General features: G+C 41.4%; 1 protein-coding gene across 5 annotated transcripts in view; it reads right to left on the minus strand.

Moving 5' to 3' along the window:
* The window catches only part of PIGN (phosphatidylinositol glycan anchor biosynthesis class N), a 503,276-nt gene that overhangs the window by 171,276 nt on the left and 305,846 nt on the right, over nt 1–26,154 (minus strand). For all 5 annotated transcript variants that reach the window (XM_069730623.1, XM_069730624.1, XM_069730625.1 and 2 more), the window contains one exon: nt 7,501–7,612. In XM_069730623.1, the coding sequence (XP_069586724.1) occupies nt 7,501–7,612 (112 nt within the window). The remainder of the gene's footprint in view (nt 1–7,500; nt 7,613–26,154) is intronic.

Below are 26,154 nucleotides of genomic sequence, written 5' to 3' on the forward strand. Positions count from 1 at the left end.
AATGACAGGATGGGAGCAGCAAATGACAGAATGGAGGCGCAGGATGGGAGCAGCACATGACAGAACGGGGGCGCAGGATGGGAGCAGCACATGACAGGATGGGGGCGCAGGATGGAGCAGCACATACCAGGATGGAGACCATATACCAATATAAATGCTCGCCACCCGGGCGTAGAACGGGTTCAATAGCTAGTAATAATAATAATAATAATAATAATATAATTGTATCACAAGGTCCCCCACATGACATTAACAAAAACTTCTATAGGCCCCACCAACAGTATAATAACACAGTCTCATCTCTAGGACCCCCACATTATAGGGTTGCCCACTACTAGGACAACCCGTTCTTAAACTAAATGTTTGGAACCGATAAAATAATAAAGCCTATACTCCTCCTGTGCCGGCGCCATTCCTGCGGTGTCAGCACTCGCTCTCAACGGGGCTGTGATGCCGTGTTGTGACACATGACGCCGGCACCCAATCAGAGCTGGCGCCACTGTCTCCGCCTTCAGACAAACTGAACATAAGGATGAAGCCAGGGGTGCAGCTGATCCGGGACTTCCTCTTCATGTTCAGTTTGTCTGAAGGAATAGACAGGGACCCCAGCGCTGACTGTGTATGGGCATCACGTGTCATTCCACCGCATCACAGCCACGGGAAAAGGAGTGCTGATACCGCTAGAATGGACTCGGTACAAGAGGTGAGTATAGGCTTTATTATTTTATCGAGGGCTAGACATTTAGTTTACGAAGGGGTTTGCCCTAGAAGTGGACAACCCCTTAAACAAAAACATCTATAGGTCCCACCAACAGCATAATAACATGTCTAGAATCCCCACAATACAATAGCAAATGCATATATAGGTTTCATCAAAAGTAAAACAACTAATAATAATTGCATATAAAGGCCCCCACAGTATAGTAAAATCAATAATTTCATTCTATTTATAGCCAATCCAACGCTTTGCAGCATAATCTTAGACCCCCACACAGTATAATTATACTCATTGCCCACATCTCACAATATAATCTCATCCATAACACCCCACAGTATAATTATATTTATTGGCCTTCATCTCACAGTAAATTCACCCCGCCACCCCATAGAGTGATCTCATCTATAATCTCCCCCATAGGCTGCCGGTTCCCCTCCCCCCATCAACAAGCACACCAGAACATCCTGCTCCTCTGTGGCGGGCAGCATCAGGCTCTTCTAGCAGATGTGAATAACGAGTTGCATGTCTGTTATAGCAGAAATAGTAAGTCACCAGTATTTGGATGCATTGGTAAATATGTGGGAACATTGTCTAATGTGTAATAATTTGAATAAAACTTTTTTTAGAAGGGTAAAATAGCCCTTGCACAGGCATTACTGCAATATGACATCTCTAACTATGGCTCCACAACATGACTGCGCTCAATCGTAGGGATTGGCTTTGTACATACACAGCGTGAATTAGGCACAAGATATTGCCTGTGGATATAAAATGCACTTCATACGCTAAAAGTAGAATTTTCAGGTCAGGTCCATAGAGGGTTTTAGAGAAGCAAATCTATTTCATATTTGATTTCATGGGAATCTTTACAACAGAAGCAGAAGTTTAAAAGCAATTAATAAACTTAGCGGCTGTATTTCTCAGAGGCAAATATATGACACCATTACATGATGCGGCATCGTTTCATGGAGGTGATTAACCCTACATACTGTAGATGGGGAAAGTAAAGACATTATTTTTCATTTGCAGATGTTGAGAACATTTTCTTAATAGCAAATTCCTTTAATTCCTGAGGCAACGATCAAAATGTCAACCTCACCAGATAGAAAAAGGTCAGTTATGATCTGATAAGTCTTTGTTATGAGAAAGTGATTAACGCAAACCTCTGGTATTCCCTGATCAATTACAGTTCATTAGAAATTATCAGACTCCCAATTCCTCTGTACGGTAAATTTCAAAGAAGCAGCAACACAACATGAAATCCGAGGCAGCGGGAACACAGTGTGAATGGAAAAGCTAGCGTCTAGCACTCATACTGTGGGACTGTCAATGACCCACTTTCCTACGCCCTTCCAATTTCTTTCCCAAACTTAGATGCTAAGCCTTTCCCTGCTGAATATTCTCCCATATGGATTAGTAGACTCTTGATCTCTTTTTAACAACTTTCAATTAGAGGAAAAAATTAGCCTTTATTTATAATTTTTTTGAAATGTAACCTTGACCATCCCTTACTATTAGATATTTAACAAAGTTGATTATTTTCATATATACTATTATATACTATTGATTTATAAAATGAAAATTAACACAACGGTTATTTTTCAAAGGTAACCTGTCAGTAAGGTAGTCCTTCCTAAGCCATCTATATGGGCATGTAGGTCATAGAAAGCTGAATAAAGTGATATCTTGTTATCTGTTATCTGAGGTCTTATTCCAGAGAAATCCACATTTCTCTTACATGTAAATGAGCTGTTCAGGACTATGGGCAGGACACTGATCTGCATGAGAATCTGCCTCCAGAGATTAATATAAATAGAAGAGGGAGTTACCAGTGTGAGTCGCACAATGGTTACCAGTGTTAGGTATAACGGCTGCTCACTGTTCTTCTGATCGCACTGCAAAGCTTTGTGTGATTAAGGCTCGCTCACACGACTGTGATGTTTTATCGGATAGCACTCGGCACAATGTTATACTATGGGGCAGTGCAGATCTGCCTTTTTTTTGCAGCATGCTGCGAGTGGATCCAATATTCGGATAACACATTCATTCAAGTCTATACAAGGTGTGTGAAATATCAGACTGTAGTGTAGTGTATAGTCCGATTATCGCAAACACAGGCAATGGAGAAGATGGAGAAATTAAGTTCTTCATCTTCTCCATACCTGTGATATGATTCTCTCATGTGAGATAATTAGATCACACTAGATCAAACTCTGACAGAGTTTGATCCAAGTGACATTAGCATAATGGGCCCAATTATCTCACATGAAAAAATCTATGGCGGTGTAACCCCAGCCTAACTGACATCTGCAGGTTCCTCTCAGCTTCAGCATCCCATCTTACAGGTAGCCCGGGTTGCAATATTGTTGCAATACAGCAGAGCTGTGACAGCTGCAGAAAATGTGAAGACAAAGTTCAGTTCTCCTGTTCTGGGTTAGTTACATTTCTCACACTGGTGACACCCCCTTTTATTTAACCCCTTCATGACCCAGCCTATTTTGACCTTAATGACCTGGCCATTTTTTGTAATTCTGACCAGTGTCCCTTTACGAGGTAATAACTCAGGAATGCTTCAACGGATCCTAGCGATTCTGAGACTGTTTTTTCGTGACATATTGGGCTTCATGTTAGTAGTAAATTTAGGTAGATCATTTTTGCGTTTATTTGTGAAAAAATCTGAAATTTGGCGAAAATTTCGCAATTTTCAAAATTTTAATTTTTATTCTGTTAAACCAGAGAGGTATGTGACACAAAATAGTTAATAAATAACATTTCCCACATGTATACTTTACATCAGCACAATTTTGGAAACAAATTTTTTTTTTTGCTAGGAAGTTATAAGGGTTAAAATTTGACCAGCGATTTCTCATTTTAACAACAAAATTTACAAAACCATTTTTTTTAGGGACCACCTCACATTTGAAGTCAGTTTGAGGGGTGTATATGGCTGAAAATACCCCAAAGTGACACCATTCTAAAAACTGCACCCCTCAATGTGCTCAAAACCACATACAAGAAGTTTATTAACCCTTCAGGTGCTTCACAGCAGCAGAAGCAACATGGAAGGAAAAAATGAACATTTCACTTTTTACTCACAAAAATGATCTTTTAGCAAGAATTTTTTTATTTTGCCAAGGTAAAAAGAGAAACTGGACCCCAAAAGTTATTGCACAATTTGTCCTGAGTACGCCGATACCCCATATGTGGGGGGGAACCACTGTTTGGGCGCACGATAGGGCTCGGAAGGGAAGGAGCGCCATTTGACTTTTTGAATGAAAAATTGGCTCAACTCTTTAGAGGACACCATGTCGCGTTTGGAGAGACACTGTGTGCCTAAATATTGGAGCGCCCCCACAAGTGACCCCATTTTCTAAACTAAATCCACCAAGGAACTTATATAGATGCATAATGAGCACTTTGAACCCCCAGGTGCTTCACAAATTGATCCATAAAAACGAAAAAGTACTTTTTTTCACAAAAAATTTCTTTTAGCCTCAATTTTTTCATTTTCACATGGGCAAGAGGATAAAATGGATCCTAAAATCGGTTGGGCAATTTCTCTTGAGTACAGCGATAACTCTCATGTGGGGTTAAACCACTGTTTGGGCGCACGGCAGAGCTCGGAAGGAAAGGAGCGCCATTTGAATTTTTGAATGAAAAATTAGATCCAATCGTTAGTGGACACCATGTCGCGTTTGGAGAGCCCCTGTGTGCCTAAACATTGGAGCTCCCCCACAAGTGACCCCAATTTGGAAACTAGACTTCCCAAGGAACTGATCTAGATGTGTGGTGAGCACTTTGAACCCCCATGTGCTTCACAGAAGTTTATAACGCAGAGCCGTGCAAATAAAAAATCATTTTTTTCCTCAAAAATTATTTTTTAGCCCGCAATTTTTTATTTTCACAAGGGTAACAGGAGAAATTGGACCCCAAAAGTTGTTCTCCAGTTTGTCCTGAGTACGCTGATACCCCATATGTGGGGGTAAACCACTGTTTGGGCGCACGTCGGGGCTCGGAAGGGAAGAAGTGGCATTTTGGAATGCAGACTTTGATGGAATGGTCTGCGGGAGTCACGTTGCGTTTGCAGAGCCCCTGATGTGCCTAAACAGTAGAAACCTCCCACAAGTTACCCCATATTGGAAACTAGACCCCTCAAGGAACTTATCTAGATGTGTGGTGAGCACTTTGAACCCCCAAGTGCGTCACAGAAATTTATAACGCAGAGCTGTGAAAATAAAAAATCATTTTTTTTCCACAAAAATAAGTTTTTAGCCCCCATTTTGTTATTTTCCCAAGGGTAACAGGAGAAATTAGACCCCCAAAGTTGTTGTGCAAATTTTCCTGAGTACGCTTATGCCCCATATGTTTGGGTAAACCACTATTTGGGCGCACGTCGGGGCTCGGAAGGGAGGGAGCACCATTTGACTTTTTGAATGCAAGATTGGCTGGAATCAATGGTGGCGCCATGTCGCGTTTGGAGACCCTGATGTGCCTAAACAGTGGAAACCCCTCAATTCTAACTCCAACACACCCCTAACCCTAATCCCATCTCCAGCCATAACCCTAATCACAACCCTAACCCCAACACACCCCTAACCACAACCCTAAGCCCAACACACCCCTAACCATAATCTCAACCCTAATCCTAACACACCCCTAACCCTAATCCCAAGCCTAACCATAACCCGAACCACAAGCCTAACCCTTACCCCAACACACCTTTAACCCTAATCTTAACCCTAAATGCAACCCTAACCCTAATTCCAACCCTAAGGCTATGTGCCCACGTTACGGATTCGTGTGAGGATTTTTCCACACAGTTTTTGAAAAATCCGCAGGTAAAGCGCAGTGTGTTTTACCTGCGGATTTCCAGTGTTTTTGTGTGGATTTCACCTGTTGACATGCTGCGGAAAATACAACTCAGCGTTTCTGCGTGGTATTTTCCGCACCATGGGCACAGCGGATTTGGTTTTCCATACGTTTACATTGTACTGTAAACATGATGGAAAACTGCTACAAATCCTCAGCGGCCAATCCGCTGCAGATCTGCAGCCAAACCCACACCATGTGCACATAGCCTAATTCTAACCCTAATTCTAACTCTAACCCTAATTGCAACCCTAACTCTAGTTCTAACCCTAACCCTAGTTCTAACCCTAGTTCTAACCCTAACCCTAGTTCTAACCCTACCCTTAGTTCTAACTCTACCCCTAGTTCTAACCCTACCCCTAGTTCTAACCCTAACCCTAGTGGAAAAATAAAAGTAAATATATTTTCTTTATTTTATTATTGTCTCTACCTATGGGGGTGATAAATAGGGGGTTTAATTATTATTTTTTTTTATTTTGATCACTGTGATAGAATCACAGTGATCAAAATGTACCTGGAATGAATCTGCCGGCCGGCAGATTCGGCGGTCGCATGCCATTTTGGAAGATGGCGGCGCCCATGCAGAAGACGGATGGACACCGGAGGTCGGTAAGTATGCGGGGGTGGGATCGGACCATGGGGGAGCGGGGGGGACTGCGGGGGGAGCGGACAGGAGGACAGAGGGGAGCGGAGCACAGGACAGGATGGCGCGGTGGATCGGTGGCGGGGCAGATCGCGGTCTCCAGCCATGGCCGATGATATTGCAGCATCAGCCATGGCTGGATTGTAATATTTCACCAATTTTCATTAGTGAAATATTACGATTGCTCTGATTGAAAGTGAAACGTCACTTTTAACAGCCAATCAGAGCGATCGTAGCCACGGGGGGGCAAAGCCACCCCCCCTGGGCTGAAGTACCACTCCTCCTGTCCCTGCAGGTCTGGTGAAATTACAGTTAACCCTTTCACCATACCTGCAGGGACACGATCATTGTGTGACACAGCATATGCATCACAGGTCGAATTGGCACCGACTTTCATGACGCATACGCTGTGTCACAGGTCTAGAAGGGGTTAATATAAGCTCTGGAGACAGATTCTCATGCAGATCATTGTCTACCCATAACCCTTACCAGCTCATTTACATATAAGAAAAACCTGGATTTTTCTTGAATAAGACAATGGATTTCAGATATAAAGGTATCATTTTATTACTATGACCTACATGTCCATAAAGACAACTTAGGAGGGTTGATCCTACTGTCAGATTTCCATTAAGTGACAGATAATCCTGAAAATGTCAACATTTGGCAACTGTCAAGTGGCAGTTGATACAACCTGGTGTTCACTTTAACATCTGTACTCTGTGGATTTTATTATTTATGTTGAAGTTTATATGAATAAGAACGGATTGTCTCATCTTACAAACTATTCGTTCATGTTCACACATGGCAAATACACTGCAGTTTTTATGTCCAACAGAAATTCTACAGCATATTACCTTAGTGGCAAAGTGGATTAGCTCTGATCCACATGCCACACAAAAATTCTGCAGAGGAAACTGACCTGTGGTCAAAATTTTAAATCTGTCAATTTAGGGGCAAATCTTCATCTTAAGAGCAAAATTAACACGTGAATCTCATGGCGAACTGTGCTACAAATTTGTTTCAAAATCCATTGAAAATGTGTACGTTTGGACGTAGGTGTTATGTGTCAAACTGTCAAAAACAAAATCCTCTAGCTGAAATAAACTAATCAAAGCCAATATATTTCCAGTGCAGTTAAGAAAATCGAGTTGGACTTTTGATTGGTCCAAGACACAATGACACCTCTGAAAAAGCTTTGAAAGGAGTCATAATATAAAATGAAGAACCTAAAAATCCACAGTCTCTGAGGATTCGGAAATATGCTGACCTGACAGATGTGCAATCTGAAATCTTTCCTTTTAACAGCGCGGTCTCTTTTCTTCCAAACCCACCAAAGAGATGCCAGGGAAATGAGAAGTGCAAGCAGTCCGGCGCAGGTGCTGCGGAAACGAGACAAGCGGCATATTAATCATCACATTCAGCAATGCAGCCATGCCATCTATTCACATCAGACCAGCAGAGCATTGAAGGCAGATTTCATGAACACTGCAGAAACTGCTGACTGCCAGCTGTCCGTTATTACTCCTAGAGCGCAAGGCGGATCTATTATCAGGTAGGAAGAGGTTCACACATTTCATTCTAAACCTAGATGCCCTAGTACAAGCAAGTACGCATGGATATGGTCACGTAACCAGAGTCCTTAATAGACAGCGAACAGTGTGCTCACGCGAAGAGGAACTTGAAGAAGCAATCACTAAAATGTACTTTGATTAGGTCAGATGAAGAAGATGATCCCGAAGAGAAAACCGCTTTATTTTAACAAAAGAAGAAAACTAAAGTGCAACTAAACTTTTAAATAATTTAAAAAGTCACTTTAAAGGGAGTTTTTTTAACAGGTTTTTGCTATGAAACCAGAGAGCTTTATAAAATAGGGGCAGAAACCCTAATGTGATGTGACACTTTACTGGACTCTGTGTTGTTTCAATCAGTGTTTTATCAGCAGGAGATTATCACTAGAGGACTAGGTGTCTCTTGCCATGTTGTCCTCTTACACTGTGTAACCCCACCCCCATCACTGATTGGGAGTTTTCGGCCTATGCAAAGTGTACATAGAAAGCAGCCGATCAGTGGTGGAGGAGAGGTTATAACAAGTTCAGTATTCAGAGAACTGCTACATCTGCAAAGAATCATTGCTGGAATCAGGCTTTCTGCCCCTACATCCTGCTGCTCTCCAGATTACATAGCAAAAACCTGGTGACAGATTACCTTTAACCCCTTCATGATCTTGCAATTGTCCACATATGCATTTCTGTTTTTTGCTCCCCGTCTTCACAGAGTGGTAACTTTTTCTTTTTTTTTGTCAATGTAGTGAAATATGTATACGTATGGATGTATGACCAGCAGTAAATTAACATCTGTCTTAGACTGCAGCTATCACAAAGGTCATGACCTATGTTATCCTGAGAAAAAGACAGGCTACCTAGTCTCACCCCAGGGGTGATGTCCTGAGAACACACACAGAATTGGAAACACTTCACACCTCCTAGTGCCTTTGATGGGAAGATGCCAAATTGCAGCCTGCCACTTTATATTTACTCTGAGAAGAAATTACATGAATAGTGTTCAAAGAAAAATAATATATTCATTGGTAAAATATCCAGGATCCAGTCACACACCAAAGATTAGAAAATTAACCTGAGAGGCTGGTCTAGAAATCTGACCTCCAAGTTAACTCTATAAATTAGGCCTTTACACTCAGAAATCTGTTCACAGATTGAGGGGCAGCCAAGCTGAAGTGAGCCATTCCATATTCCCCCCCCCCCCCCATCAGGGAGCTGAATGACAGACTAAGTTTAGGCATATCTGTAAGTTTCACTTTTATTTTACCACTGTTTTTGCATATTGTATTACAATATACAAATACAGTGCTTACAATCTTTTATTGTAAGCACTGTACCTATTCTATTAAAGTTTAAAACTTTAATAAGTTTGAACCTTGTATGCTCTAATGAATTCATAGCCTTAGAGTGTGTGACCCTGCTGACTGGCAGACTATAGTAGTACTTCTGGGACTCATTGCCCGTGTGTTCGGTGAGTGGTGGCAGTGTGTATGAGTGGGGTGCGTGGTCTATGTCGGGGTGTGAGTTATGCTCCCATTGCAGCATAGGACAGAGGCTGAATGCTGGACTGAGAGGAGATAGACTAACCCTTGCAGGCACAACCCCAAGTCATGTGCTGAGAAGAGAGTATGTGACAGTCAATCTGGCCGTGTGAGGGCTTGTTTATTACAAGATGAGTTGTACTTTTGAATGACACCATTGGTTATACCATATAGTGTACTGGAAAACGGGGAAAAAATTCCAAGTGTGGTGAAATTGCAAAGAAAAGAGCAATTCTACTATTTATTTAGGTGGTGGAAAAAAAGTTTGTAAAAAAAAAATGGTTCCATTTTCCGAGACCCATAGAGTCTCCATTTAACGGGATCTGGGGCTAGGTGGGGGTTTATTATTTTTGCACCAAGCTTACGTTTTCGACGTGTGGCACGACGGTTGCGACGTGTGGCAATGCGTCGCAAATGTTAATCTATGGGGCAAAAACGCATCCTGCAAACAACTTTGCAGGATGCGTTTTTTGCCATAAACGACGAATTGCGACGTATTGCAAAAAACGCTAGTGTGACAGTAGCCTTATCTTTATCGCTGTTTAAGTCTAACTCTATTTTCGCTTTTTAATTCTAACTTTTATTGCAAACAATTTTCCTTTTTATTCAAATCACCTGTGAAGACAGGATCTCTGCTAGGAAGTAGAGATTTCCACCTAAAACATTAGTAGATCCAAGTGTTTTCTTTAAGTCAATGAAAGTCCTAAAAGCAGTGTACCCAAAGCATGCCACTAAAATGTGCTATGTGCGCTGAAGAAAATGCAGCATGCGATACTACACTGCGGCAAAATTATTATGTAAATTGGATTTACGTGTCATAAAGATGTCATTTTTGTTTTTCAAATACACTCATGGATGGTAGTGTGCTCAGGACTCAAACACCAGTGATAATTAGTTTGCCAGGTGAGCCCAATTAAAGATGGACGTTCCACATTATTAAGCAGGCCACAGGTTTCAAGCAATATGGGAAATAAAAATGATCTCTCTGCTGCTGAAAAGTGTCAAAAAGTGCAATGCCTTGGACAAGGTATGAAAACATTACGATATTTCAGGAAAACTTAAAAGGTGTATTCACATCTGCAAGATCCTATCCCGATATGTAAATATGTAGTAGGAGTAATAATAATGTTAGCAAATACCTCCAATTAGAAATTTAGTATAGTTTTTCTGATTTGCTATGTCTCTTTCCTCATGTGCAGGCATTGCAGGACCTCAGGTATCCATGGTTACAACCACTAGCAACTAGCTAACAGTCACTACATCGGTGGTCGTAACTGAGACATAGCGAATCAGAAAAACTATACTACATTTCTAATTGGAGGTATTTGATAACATTATTATTATTACACCTACTACATACTGGGATAGAATCTTCCAAATGGCTGATACAGAGCACAGCCAAGCTTGTGCAGATAAAGGCATAATGAGGAAGGTTTCTGACACACAAATTCATGGAATTTAGAGAGTAGATGCTGAAATACAATTAAAAATGAAAAAACAGGTATTTGAAGCTGCTGGTGCCTCTGGAGTCCTGAGAACCTCAAAGTAAAAGATACTTCAGAGGCTTGCAGTTGTGCAAGAAATTAGAAATGGTTGCGGTAGGCACAAACATACATAAAGACTAATGTTAAAAGTTTTGTTTACTGATGAGTGTCGAGCGGTTAGTGTATGGCCACCATGTCCCAACAAGGCTGTAATGTCAGCCATAAGGTGTCAGAGTAATGTATTGGGTCAAAATCATAGAGAGAGAGTTGGTAGGATCACTTTAGGGTTCCTGAAGGTGTGAAAATGACTTAAGCGAACTATATAGATTTTCAGACTGACAACTTTCTTCCATAGTAGAAAAAGAACCATGTCATCTATAACAAAATCCTCTCCATGCATGACAATCCAACACCACATGCTGCAACGAATCCTCAAACAAATGATCTATGAGGGTGGGAGGCAATTCACATCAAAACAGCAGCTCTGAGAGACTATTCTGATATCCTACAAAGAAATTTAAGCAGAAACTCTCCAAAAACTCACAAGTCCAATGGATGCAAGAAAACAGAAGGCGATATCAAAGAAGGGTTCCTATGTTAACATGTAACTTGGCCTGTTAATATATTTTTGATTGATAAAGCTTTTGATTTCAGTAAATGTGACCTCTTAATGCTGCAAATTCAACAACTGTCCACTTTCAGTCATTTACAATCAATAAAATAAAAAAAAATAATTAAAACGTCCCAAAACCATGACCTTTGTAAACCTGAATCATTTCCGGTCCGAGCTAGGGGGGCAATTTTTCTCTCATATGCAGTTGGAAGGCCAGTCATACAAACCGCTGCATGACCAGCTCTATCCTCACCTACTGTATCCTCACCCATCCCTTGTAGATTGTGAGCCCTCGCGGGCAGGGTCCTCTCTCCTCCTGTACCAGTTGTGACTTGTATTGTTCAAGATTATTGTACTTGTTTTTATTATGTATACCCCTCCTCACATGTAAAGCGCCATGGAATAAATAGCGCTATAATAATAAATAATAATAATAATATGGCTATATGGTACTTGAGGACCAGAATTTGTACCTACCCCAGCTGCACAATGCCAGGAGGCAGCACAAAACATTAGATATAAGTCCGCAGCTGCTCGCAGAGTATTACTGCTATGTAGTCATAATTTTATGAAAACCATAAATACATTTTCCTACTACAAATAAGAATATGGGCTCAGGAACATGCTTCATATTGTATAAATATAGAAGCCAGGTCTAAGTGAACTTTTCCGATACTATTTGTTCTAGCCTTGCATTGTCCTGAAGGATTATCAAGCTAATATTAGAGCACATGACATTTGTTCTGACAACTGGAACCAAAGCCGTTCATATTATTAACAAGCGGAGCAGGGTTCTACAAAAGATGACAAAGTAATCTCCAATTTGTTATAGCTTATTTTTTGTCCTTAGCGGTAAGCACAAGGGTTAAGGGGGAAGATGTGCAATATTTCAAATGGGAATGCATTCTCTGAAGTATTTGCTGACCTTAGGTATGTGGTTCATTGCTTCTTATAATGAAAAATGGAGGCAGGTAGTGTGAATAAAAAAAAAGTATATATCTCCATCTATTCCATAATGAAAATGAGATAAAACATGTGAGCCATTCGCCTGCTAAGAGCACGGGCAAGCGCACAGATGAAGCAATGCTTACACATTAACCATTAAATCCAGTGACATGTCCAGACTCGCCATGGTTTCATTTAGGCACAAAACCCTTTGCACCAATGTCAAGGCGGTAACAGTAAACCATAACGGAAAGAAGCAATAACCCGTTCACCCCCAAGGGTGGTTTGCACGTTAATGACCAGACCAATTTTTACAATTCTGACCACTGTCCCTTTATGAGGTTATAATTCTGGAACGCTTCAACCGATCCCGGTGATTCTGACATTGTTTTCTCATGACATATTGTACTTCATGATAGTGGTAAAAATTTCTTTGATATTACCTGCGTTTATTTATGAAAAAAATGGAAATTTGGCGAAAATTTAGAAAATTTAGCAATTTTCCAACTTTGAATTTTTATGCAATTAAATCACAGAGATATGTCACACAAAAAACTTAAGTAACATTTCCCACATGTCTACTTTACATCAGCACAATTTTGGAACCAAAATTTTTTTTGTTAGGCAGTTATAAGGGTTAAAAGTTGACCAGCAATTTCTCATTTATACAACACCATTTTTTTTGGGACCACATCTCATTTGAAGTCATTTTGAGGGGTCTATATGATAGAAAATAACCAAGTGTGACACCATTCTAAAAACTGCACCCCTAAAGGTGCTCAAAACCACTTTCAAGAAGTTTATTAACCCTTCAGGTGTTTCACAGGAATTTTTCGAATGTTTAAATAAAAATGAACATTTACCATTTTTTCACAAAAAATTTACTTCAGCTCCAATTTGTTTTATTTTACCAAGGGTAACAGGAGAAAATGGACCCAAAAGGTTGTTGTACAATTTGTCCTGAGTATGCTGATACCACACATGTGGGGGTAAACCACTGTTTGGGCGCATGGCAGAGCTCGGAAGTGAAGGAGCGCCATTTGACTTTTCAATGCAAAATTGACAGGAATTGAGATGGGACGCCATGTTGCGTTTGGAGAGCCACTGATGTGCCTAAACATTGAAACCCCCCACAAGTGACACCATTTTGGAAAGTAGACCCCCTAGGGAAGGAACTCATCTAGGTGTGTTGTGAGAGCTTTGAACCTTCAAGTGTTTCACTACAGTTTATAACGCAGAGCAGTGAAAATAAAAAATCTTTTTTTCCCCACAAAAATTATTTTTAAGCCTTCCCAAGGGTAACAGGAGAAATAGGACCCCAAAAGTTGTTGTCCAATTTGTCCTGAGTACACTGATACCACATATGTGGGGGGGGGGGGGACCACCGTTTGGGCGCATGGGAGAGCTCGGAAGTGAAGGAGCGCCATTTGGAATGCAGACTTAGATGGAATGGTCTGCAGGCGTCACATTGCGTTTGCAGAGCCCCTAATGTACCTAAACAGCAGAAACCCCCCACAAGTGACCACATATTGGAAACTAGACCCCCCAAGGAACTTATCTAGATGTGTTGTGAGAACTTTGAACCCCCAAGTGTTTCACTACAGTTTATAACGCAGAGCTGTGAAAATAAAAAATCCTTTTTTTTCCCACAAAAATTCTTTTTTAGCCCCCAGTTTTGTATTTTCCCAAGGGTAACAGGAGAAATTGGACCCCAAAAGTTGTTGTCCAAGGTGTCCTGAGTACGCTGATACCCCATATGTTGGGGTAAACCCCTGTGAGGGCACACGGGAGAGCTCGGAAGGGAAGGAGTACTGTTTTACTTTTTCAACGCAGAATTAGCTGGAATTGAGATCGGACGCCATGTCGCGTTTGGAGAGCCCCTGATGTGCCTAAACAGTGGAAACCCCCCAATTATAACTGAAACCCTAATCCAAACACACCCCTAACCCTAATCCCAAAAGTAACCCTAACCACACCTCTAACCCTGACACACCCCTAACCCTAATCCCAACCGTAAATGTATTCCAAACCCTAACTTTAGCCCCAACCCTAACTGTAGCCTTAACCCTAGCCCCAACCCTAACCCTAGCCCTAACACTAATGGGAAAATTGAAATAAATACATTTTTTAATTTTTCCCTAACTAAGGGGGTGATGAAGGGGGTTTGATTTACTTTTATAGCGGGTTATTTAGCGGATTTTTATGATTGGCAGCCGTCACACACTGAAAGACGCTTTTTATTGCAAAAATTTTTTTTTGCGTTACCACATTTTGAGAGCTATAATTTTTCCATATTTTGGTCCACAGAGTCATGTGAGGTCTTGTTTTTTGTGCGACGAGTTGACGTTTTTATTGGTAACATTTTCGGGCAACGTGACAATTTTTGATCGCTTTTTATTCCGATTTTTGTGAGGCAGAAAGACCAAAAGCCAGCTATTCATGAATTTCTTTTGGGGGAGGAGTTTATACCGTTCCGCGTTTGATAAAATGGATAAAGCAGTATTATTCTTCGGGTCAGTATGATTACAGCGATACCTCATTTATATAATTATTTTTATGTTTTGGTGCTTTTATACGATAAAAACTATTTGATGGAAAAAATAATTATTTTTGCATCGCTTTATTCTGAGGACTATAACATTTTTATTTTTTCGCTGATGATGCTGTATGGCGGCTCGTTTTTTGCGGGACAAGATGACGTTTTCAGCGGTACCATGGTTATTTATTTCCGTCTTTTTGATTGCGTGTTATTCTACTTTTTGTTTGGCGGTATGATAATAAAGTGTTTTTTTTTTGCCTCTTTTTTTTTTTACCGCGTTCACTGAAGGGGTTAACTAGTGGGACAGTTTTATAGGTGGGGTCGTTACGGACGTGGCGATACTATATATGTGTACCTTTATTGTTTGTTTTTTTATTTAGATAAAGAAATGTATTTATAGGAACAATATTTTTTTTTTTGGGGGGGGGGATTTTGGGGGAATTTTTTTTACGCATGTGAATTATTTTTTTTTACACCATAACATTGGCGGGGGGGGGGGGCATCATGTTATAGTGCAACGACACAAAAAAAAGAAAAAAGCACGTCCGCACAGCTGCACTTACTCAAAATGCCAAATCAAATAGCCAAGCAATGCTGCTGGTCCCTTCTGACAGATCAGTGGTGCAGTATCCTCCGTCATCCTCCACACCCCTCCCTGCTAAGTCTGTCCATGCTCTGAATAAAGGATTGGATTTTACAAGATTGGTGAGTGCGTTCCTTCCTCTCTTCTTATGTATGGATGTTATAGTGTAAGATCGCTGATCTGACACTTTGCTGTGCACTGTGTCAGATCAGCGATCTGACATGCACAGCTCTAGACTTCACAGTGCCTGCTCTGAGCAGGCACTGTGAAGCCAACTCCCTCCCTGCAGGACCCGGATGCCCCGGCCATTTTGGATCCGGGCCTGCAAGGAGAAGGAGGAGGTAAGAGACCCTCGCAGCAACGCGATCACATCGCGTTGCTGTGGGGGTCTCAGGGAAGCCCGCAGGGAGCCCCCTCCCGGCACGATGCTTCCCTATACCGCCGGCACAACGCGATCATGTTTGATCGCGGTGTGCCAGGGGTTAATGTGCCGGGAGCAGTCCGTGACCGCTCCTGGCACATTGTGCCGGATGTCAGCTGCGATAGTCAGCTGACACCCGGCCATGATCGGCTGCGCTCCCCCCGTGAGCGCGGCCGATCGCTATGACGTACTATCCCGTCTGTGGTCATACGGGCCCACCCCACCTCAACGGGATAGTACGTCATATGTCAGAAAGGGGTTAAAGGGGTTGTCCGATGCAGAAAAAAATTCAGGCATGTAGGCACTTAAAATTAAGCACTATGGAATATTACAGTGCCCCCGCAGGCCACTACAGAAAACTGCACTGGCATGCGCCAGCGCACTATGTCCCGGAAGTATTTTGCTGTGTTGCGGGATATAGTGCGCGGGCGCATGCGCAGTAATGCTTTTTGGCTTTCCCGCAATTGGGCAAAGCATACTGCGCATGCACCAACGAAGATTGAATTGAGCACGTGCCAACTGTGGCATACTCTAATTCACTAACATATTGCGGACAACAGGGACGGACGGGGTGGAGAAATGAAGAGGAAACGCCGCCCATCGGACCGGTAAAAACTCATTTAAATATCCCATCAATTTGAGGTGACAGGTTCCCTTTAAGAAACACTAAAAGAAATCAAGAACAAAAAATGTAGTAGTCAGTAATGGTTACTTTTTTTTAACCAAGCATAGGGGAAAAATTATGGAGTCACTCAATTCTGAGGAAAAAATGATGGAATCATGAAAAACAAAAACAAAATAACACTCCAAAACATCACTAGTATTTTGTTACACCACCTCTGGCTTTTATAACAGCTTGCAGTCTCTGAGGCATGGACTTAATGAGTGTCAAACAGTACTCTTCATCAATCTACCTCTAACCTTCTGATTGCTGTTGCCAGGTCAGCTTTGCAGGTTGGAGCCTTGTCATGGACCAATTACTTGAACTTCCACCAAGGATTTTCAATTGGATTGAGATCCGGACTATTTGCAGGCCATGACATTGACCTTATGTGTCTTTTTTCAAGGAATGTTTTCACAGTTTTTGCTCTATGGCAAGATGCACTATCATCTTGAAAACGATTTCATCATCCCCAAACATCCTTTCAATTGATGGGATAAGAAAAGTGTCCAAAATATCAATATAAACTGGTGCATTTATTGAAGATGTAATGACAGCCATCTCCCCAGTGCCTTTACCTGACATGCAGCCCCATATCATCAATGACTGTGGAAATTTGCATGTTTTCTTCAGGCAGTCATCTTTATAAATCTCATTGGAACGGCACCAAACAAAAGTTCCAGCATTATCACCTTGCCCAATTCAGATTCGTGATTTATCACTGAACATGAGTTTCATCCAGTCATCCACAGTCGACGATTGCTTTTCCTTAGCCCATTGTAACCTTGTTTTTTCTGTTTAGGTATTAATGATGGCTTTCGTTTAGCTTTTCTGTATGTAAATCCCATTTCCTTTAGGCGGTTTCTTACAGTTCGGTCACAGACAGTTTCCACCCATTCGTTCCTCATTTGTTTTGTTGTGGATTTCCTCTTTTGGAGACATACTGCTTTAAGTTTCCAGTCTTGACACTTTGATGTCTACCTTGGTCTACCAGTATGTTTGCCTGTAACAACCTTCCCATGTTGTTTGTATTTGGTCCAGATCTTAGACACAGCTGACTGTGAACAACCAACATCTTTTGCAACATTGTGTGATGATTTTCCCTCATTTAAGAGTTTTATAATCCTATCCTTTGTTTCAATTGACATCTCTCCTGCTGGAGCCATGATTCATGTCAGTCCACTTGGTGCAACAGCTCTCCAAGGTGTGATCACTCCTTTTTAGATGCAGACTAACGAGCAGATCTAATTTGATGCAGGTGTTATTTTTGGGTAGGAAAATTTACAGGGTGATTCCATAATTTTTTCCTCAGAATTGAGTGACTCCACAATTTTTCCCCTATGCTTGGTTAAAAAAAGTAACCATTACTGACTACCACATTTTCATTCTTAATTTCTTTTAGTGTTTCATAAAGCCAGAAAATTACCATTTGAAATTACTTTAGTTTTGTGCCTTCTCTGTGATCTGCTTTTTTAATACAAATTAAATAACTGAATGAACATCCTCCAAGGCCGGTGATTCCATAATTTTTGCTAGGGGTTGTATATGTATATATATATATATACCAAAAAATGGAAGGCAGCACTCCAGGCATCAGCAAAAAAATAGAAGTGGACTTCATTGGGCCCACATGGGGTGGTGCAGCGTTTCGGCTTCCAAAAGCCGTTCTCAAGCAGTGGACTACGAGTGCATAAAAGCATATATACATATATATGGAGGTACATATCGATAAAGTGCAATTACCATTTTAGTCAAACAATATCATTGCATACATATGAAAACCTTTTCATTATATACAGTGGGGCAAAAAAGTATTTAGTCAGTCAGCAATAGTGCAAGTTCCACCACTTAAAAAGATGAGAGGCGTCTGTAATTTGCATCATAGGTAGACCTCAACTATGGGAGACAAACTGAGAAAAAAAAAACCAGAAAATCACATTGTTTTTTTATCATTTTTTTTGCATTTTATGGTGGAAAATAAGTATTTGGTCAGAAACAAAATCAAGATTTCTGGCTCTCACAGACCTGTAACTTCTTCTTTATGAGTCTCCTCTTTCCTCCACTCATTACCTGTAGTAATGGCACCTGTTTAAACTTGTTATCAGTATAAAAAGACACCTGTGCACACCCTCAAACAGTCGGACTCCAAACTCCACTATGGTGAAGACCAAAGAGCTGTCAAAGGACACCAGAAACAAAATTGTAGCCCTGCACCAGGCTGGGAAGACTGAATCTGCAATAGCCAACCAGCTTGGAGTGAAGAAATCAACAGTGGGAGCAATAATTAGAAAATGGAAGACATACAAGACCACTGATAATCTCCCTCGATCTGGGGCTCCACGCAAAATCCCACCCCGTGGGGTCAGAATGATCACAAGAACGGTGAACAAAAATCCCAGAACCACGCAGGGGGACCTAGTGAATGAACTGCAGAGAGCTGGGACCAATGTAACAAGGCCTACCATAAGTAACACACTACGCCACCATTGACTCAGATCCTGCAGTGCCAGACGTGTCCCACTGCTTAAGCCAGTACATGTCCGGGCCCGTCTGAAGTTTGCTAGAGAGCATTTGGATGATCCAGACGAGTTTTGGGAGAATGTCCTATGGTCTGATGAAACCAAACTGGAACCGTTTGGTAGAAACACAACTTGTCGTGTTTGGAGGAAAAAGAATACTGAGTTGCATCCATCAAACACCATACCTACTGTAAAGCATGGTGGTGGAAACATCATGCTTTGGGGCTGTTTCTCTGCAAAGGGGCCAGGACGACTGATCCGGGTACATGAAAGAATGAATGGGGCCATGTATCGTGAGATTTTGAGTGCAAACCTCCTTCCATCAGCAAGGGCATTGAAGATGAAACGTGGCTGGGTCTTTCAACATGACAATGATCCAAAGCACACCGCCAGGGCAATGAAGGAGTGGCTTCGTAAGAAGCATTTCAAGGTCCTGGAGTGGCCTAGCCAGTCTCCAGATCTCAACCCTATAGAAAACCTTTGGAGGGAGTTGAAAGTCCGTGTTGCCAAGCGAAAAGCCAAAAACATCACTGCTCTAGAGGAGATCTGCATGGAGGAATGGGCCAACATACCAACAACAGTGTGTGGCAACCTTGTGAAGACTTACAGAAAACGTTTGACCTCTGTCATTGCCAACAAAGGATATATTACAAAGTATTGAGATGAAATTTTGTTTCTGACCAAATACTTATTTTCCACCATAATATGCAAATAAAATGTTAAAAAAACAGACAATGTGATTTTCTGGATTTTTTTTTTTCTCAGTTTGTCTCCCATAGTTGAGGTCTACCTATAATGTAAATTACAGACGCCTCTCATCTTTTTAAGTGGTGGAACTTGCACTATTGCTGACTGACTAAATACTTTTTTGCCCCACTGTGTATATATATATATATATATATATATATATATATATATATATATATATATATATATATATATATATATATATATATATATATGACAGTGCAGACCAAAAGTTTGGACACACCTTCTCATTTAAAGACTATGAAAATTGTAAATTCACACTGAAGGCATCAAAATTATGAATTAACACATGTGGAATTATATACTTAAAAAAAAGTGTGAAACAACTGAAAGTATGTCTTATTTTCTAGGTTCTTCAAAGTAGCCACCTTTCGCTTTGATGACTGCTTTGCACACTCTTGGCATTCTCTTGATGAGCTTCAAGAGGTAGTCATCGTTAATGGTTTTCACTTCACAGGTGTGCCCTGTCAGGTTTAATAAGTGGAATTTCTTGCCTTATAAATGGGGTTGGGACCATCAGTTGTGTTGAGCAGAAGTCTGGTGGATACACAGCTTATAGCCCTTCTGAATAGACTGTTAGAATTTGTATTATGGCAAGAAAAAAGCAGCTAAGTAAAGAAAAATGAGTGGCCATCATTACTTTAAGAAATGAAGGTCAGTCAGTCCAAAAAATTAGGAAAACTTTGAAAGTGTCCCCAAATGCAGTTGCAAAAACCATCAAGCGCTACAAAGAACCTGGCTCACATGAGGACCGTCTCAGGAAAGGAAGACCAAGAGTCACCTCTGCTTCTTAGGACAAGTTTATCCGAGTCACCAGCCTCAGAAATCGCAGGTTAACAGCAGCTCAGATTAGAGACCAGGTCAATGCAACACAGAGTTCTAGCAGCAGACACATCTCTACAACAACTGCTAAGAGAAGACTTTGTGCAGCAGGCCTTCATGGTAAAATAGCTGCTAGGAAACCACTGCTAAGGACAGGCATCAAGCAGAAGAGACTTGTTTGGGCTAAAGAACACAAGGAATGGACACTAGACCAGTGGAAATCTGTGCTTTGGTCTGATGAGTCCAAATTTGAGATCTTTGGTTACAACCACTGTGTCTTTGTGCGACGCAGAAAAAGGTGGACTCTACATGCCTGGTTCCCACCGTGAAGCATGGAGGAGGTGTGATGGTGTGGGGGTGCTTTGCTGGTGACACTGTTGGGGATTTATTCAGAATTGAAGGCATACTGAACCAGCATGGCTACCACAGCATCTTGCAGTGGCATGCTATTCCATCCGGTTTGCGTTTAGTTGGACCATCATTTATTTTTTAACAGGACAATAACCCCAAACACACCTCCAGGCTGTGTAAGGGCTATTTGACCAAGTTGGAGAGTGATGGGGTGCTACGCCAGATGACCTGATGCTTTGGGGTGAGCTGGACCGCAGAGTGAAGGCAAAAGGGCCAACAAGTCTAAGCATCTCTGGGAACTCCTTCAAGATTGTTGGAAGACCATTTCCGGTGACTACCTGTTGAAGATCATCAAGAGAATGCCAAGAGTGTGCAAAGCAGTCATCAAAGCAAAAGGTGGCTACCTTAAAGAGCCTAGAATATAAGACATATTTTCAGTTGTTTCAAACTTTTTTGTTAAGTATATAATTCCACATGTGTTAATTCATAGTTTTGATGCCTTCAGTGTGAATTTACAATTCTCATAGTCATGAAAATACAGAAAAATCTTTAAATGAGAAGGTGTGTCCAAACTTTTGGTCTGTACTGTATGTATGTACAGTGAGGCAATGAGGCAGCTATTCATGAATTTCTTTTGGGGGGGACATTTATACCACTCCACATTTGGTAAAATTGATAAAGCAGTTTTATTCTTCGGGTCATAACGATTACAGGGATACCTCATTTATATCATTGTGCCTCACAAAAATCGGAATAGAAAGCGATCAAAAAATGTCACGTGCCCGAAAATGATACCATAAAAACGTCAACTCGTCCTGCAAAAAACAAGACCTCACATGACTCTGTGGACCAAAATATGGAAAAATTAGAGCTCTCAAAATGTGGATATGCAAAAACTATTTTTTGCATTAAACAGCGTCTTTTAGTGTGTGACAGCTGACAATCATTAAAATCCGCTAAAATAGCCGCTATAAATAGTAAATCAAACCCCCCTTCATCACCCCCTTAGTTAGGGAAAAATAATAAAATTACAGTGCCTGCAAGTAGTATTCAACCCCTTGCAGATTTAGCAGGTTTACACATTTGGAATTAACTTGGCATTGTGACATTTGGACTGTAGATCAGCCTGGAAGTGTGAAATGCACTGCAGCAAAAAAGAATGTTATTTCTTTGTTTATTTTTTTTTTAAATTGGGAAAAGTTTTTTCAGAGGGTCATTTATTATTCAAACCCTCAACCCACCAGAATTCTGTTTGGTTCCCCTAAAGTATCAAGAAGTAGTTCAGGCACAAAGAACAATAAGCTTCACGTTTGGATTAATTATCTCTTTTTCCAGCCTTTTCTGACTATTTAAGACCCTCCCCAAACTTGTGAACAGCACTCAAACATGGTCAACATGGGAAAGACAAAGGAGCATTCCAAGGCCATCAGAGACAAGATCGTGGAGGGTCACAAAGCTGGCAAGGGGTACAAAACCCTTTCCAAGGAGTTGGGCCTACCTGTCTCCACTGTTGGGAGCATCATCCGGAAGTGGAAGGCTTATGGAACTACTGTTAGCCTTCCACGGCCTGGACAGCCTTTGAAAGTTTCCTCCCGTGCCGAGGCCAGGCTTGTCCGAAGAGTCAAGGCTAACCCAAGGACAACAAGGAAGGAGCTCCGGGAAGATCTCATGGCAGTGGGGACATTGGTTTCAGTCAATACCATAAGTAACGTACTCCACCGCAATGGTCTCCGTTCCAGACGAGCCCGTAAGGTACCTTTACTTTCAAAGCGTCATGTCAAGGCTCGTCTACAGTTTGCTCATGATCACTTGGAGGACTCTGAGACTGACTGGTTCAAGGTTCTCTGGTCTGATGAGACCAAGATCGAGATCTTTGGTGCCAACCACACACGTGACGTTTGGAGACTGGATGGCACTGCATACGACCCCAAGAATACCATCCCTACAGTCAAGCATGGTGGTGGCAGCATCATGCTGTGGGGCTGTTTCTCAGCCAAGGGGCCTGGCCATCTGGTCCGCATCCATGGGAAGATGGATAGCACGGCCTACCTGGAGATTTTGGCCAAGAACCTCCGCTCCTCCATCAAGGATGTTAAGATGGGTCATCATTTCATCTTCCAACAAGACAACGACCCAAAGCACACAGCCAAGAAAACCAAGTCCTGGTTCAAGAGGCAAAAAATCAAGGTGTTGCAGTGTCCTAGTCAGTCTCCTGACCTTAACCCAATTGAAAACTTGTGGAAGGAGCTCAAGATTAATGTCCACATGAGACACCCAAAGAACCTAGATAACTTGGAGAAGATCTGCATGGAGGAGTGGGCCAAGATAACTCCAGACCTGAGCCGGCCTGATCAGGTCTTATAAAAGACGATTATTAGCTGTAATTGCAAACAAAGGTTATTCCACAAAATATTAAACCTAGGGGTTGAATAAAAATTGACCCACACTTTTATATTTAAAATTTATAAAACTTTAACTGAGCAACAAAACTTTTTGGTTTGTAAGATTTATGCATCTGTTAACCCCTTTACCCCCAAGGGTGGTTTGCACGTTAATGACCGGGCCAATTTTTACAATTCTGACCACTGTCCCTTTATGAGGTTATAACTCTGGAACGCTTCAATGGATCCTGGTGATTCTGACATTGTTTTCTCGTGACATATTGTACTTCATGACAATGGTAAAAATTCTTTGATAGTACCTGCGTTTATTTGTGAAAAAAACGGAAATTTGGCGAACATTATGAAAATTTCGCAATTTTCCAACTTTGAATTTTTATGCAATTAAATCACAGAGATATGTCACACAAAATACTTAATAAGTAACATTTCCCACATGTCTACTTTACATCAGCACAATTTTGGAACCAAAATTTTTTTTTGTTAGGGAGTTATAAGGGTTAAAAGTTGACCAGCAATTTCTCATTTCTACAACACCATTTTATTTTAGGGACCACATCTCATTTGAAGTCATTTTGAGGGGTCTATATGATAGAAAATACCCAAGTGTGACACCATTCTAAAAACTACACCCCTCAAGGTGCTCAAAACCATATTCAAGAAGTTTATTAACCCTTCTGGTGCTTCACAGGAATTTTTTGAATGTTTAAATAAAAATGAACATTTAACTTTTTTTCACAAAAAATTTAATTCAGCTCCAATTTGTTTTATTTTACCAAGGGTAACAGGAGAAAATGGACCCCAAACATTGTTGTACAGTTTGTCCGGAGTATGCCAATACCCCACATGTGGGGGTAAACCACTGTTTGGGCGCATGGCAGAGCTCGGAAGCGAAGGAGTGCCATTTGACTTTTCAATGCAAAATTGACTGGAATTGAGATGGGACGCCATGTTTCGTTTGGAGAGCCCCTGATGTGGCTAAACATTGAAACCCCCCACAAGTGACACCATTTTGGAAAGTAGACCCCCTAAGGAACTTATCTAGAGGTGTGGTGAGCACTTTGACCCACCAAGTGCTTCACAGAAGTTTATAATGTAGAACCGTAAAAATAAAAAATCATATTTTTTCACAAAAATTATCTTTTCGCCCCCAATTTTTTATTTTCCCAAGGGTAAGAGAAGAAATTGGACCCCAAAAGTTGTTGTACAATTTGTCCCGAGTACGCTGATAGCCCATATGTGGGGGTAAACCACTGTTTGGGCGGATGGGAGAGCTCGGAAGGGAAGGAGCGCCGTTTGACTTTTCAATGCAAAATTGACAGGAATTGAGATGGGATGCCATGTTGCGTTTGAAGAGCCACTGATGTGCCTAAACATTGAAACCCCCCACAAATGACACCATTTTGGAAAGTAGACCCCCTAAGGAACTTATCTAGAGGTGTGGTGAGCACTTTGACCCACTAAGTGCTTCACAGAAGTTTATAATGCAGAGCCGTAAAAATAAAACATTTTTTTCCCACAAAAATTATTTTTTTAGCCCCCAGTTTTGTATTTTCCTGAGGGTAACAGGAGAAATTGGACCCCAAAATTTGTTGCCCAATTTGTCCTGAGTGCGATGATACACCATATGTGGGGGGAACCACTGTTTGGGCACATGGGAGGGCTCAGAAGGGAAGGAGTGCCATTTGAATGCAGACTTAGATGGAATGGTCTGCAGGTGTCACATTGCGTTTGCAGAGCCCCTAATGTACCTAAACAGTAGAAACCCCCCACAAGTGACACCATTTTGGAAAGTAGACCCCCTTAGGAACTTATCTAGATGTGTGCTGAGCGCTTTGACCCACCAAGGGCTTCACAGAAGTTTATAATGGAGAGCCGTAAAAATAAAACAAAAATTTTTTCCCACAAAAATTATTTTTTAGCCCCCAGTTTTGTATTTTCCCGAGGGTAACAGGAGAAATTCGACCCCACAATTTGTTGTCCAATTTGTCCTGAGTGCGCTGATACCCCATATGTGGGGGGGAACCACTGTTTGGGCGCGTGGGAGGGCTCGGAAGGGAAGGAGCTCCATTTGGAATGAGGACTTAGATGGAATGGTCTGCAGGTGTCACATTGCATTTGCAGAGCCCCTAATGTACCTAAACAGTAGAAACCTCCCACAAGTGACACCATTTTGGAAACTAGACCCCCTAAGGAACTCATCTAGATGTGTTGTGATAGCTTTGAACCCCCAAGTGTTTCACTAGTTTGTAACGCAGAGCCGTGAAAATTAAAAAAAAAATCTTTCCCCCCAAAATTATTTTTTAGCCCCCAGTTTTGTATTTTCCCGAGGGTAAGAGGAGAAATTCGACCCCAAAAGTTGTTGTCCAATTTGTCCTGAGTACGCTGATACCCCGTATGTTTGGGGAAACCACCGTTTGAGCGCATGGCACAGCTCGAAAGGGAAGGAGCGCCATTTGGAATGCAGACTTAGATGGAATGGTCTGCAGACGTCACATTGCGTTTGCAGAACCCCTAATGTACCTAAACAGTAGAAACCCCCCACAAGTGACCCCATATTGGAAAATAGACCCCCCAGGGAACTAATCTAGATGTGTTGTGAGAACTTTGAACCCCCAAGTGTTTCACTACAGTTTATAACGCAGAGCCGTGAAAATAAAAAATGTTTTTTTTCCCACAAAAAATATGTTTTAGCCCCGAGTTTTGTATTTTCCCA

The sequence above is a fragment of the Ranitomeya imitator genome, chromosome 6 (genome assembly GCF_032444005.1).
Source record: "Ranitomeya imitator isolate aRanImi1 chromosome 6, aRanImi1.pri, whole genome shotgun sequence".
NCBI lineage: Eukaryota > Metazoa > Chordata > Amphibia > Anura > Dendrobatidae > Ranitomeya > Ranitomeya imitator.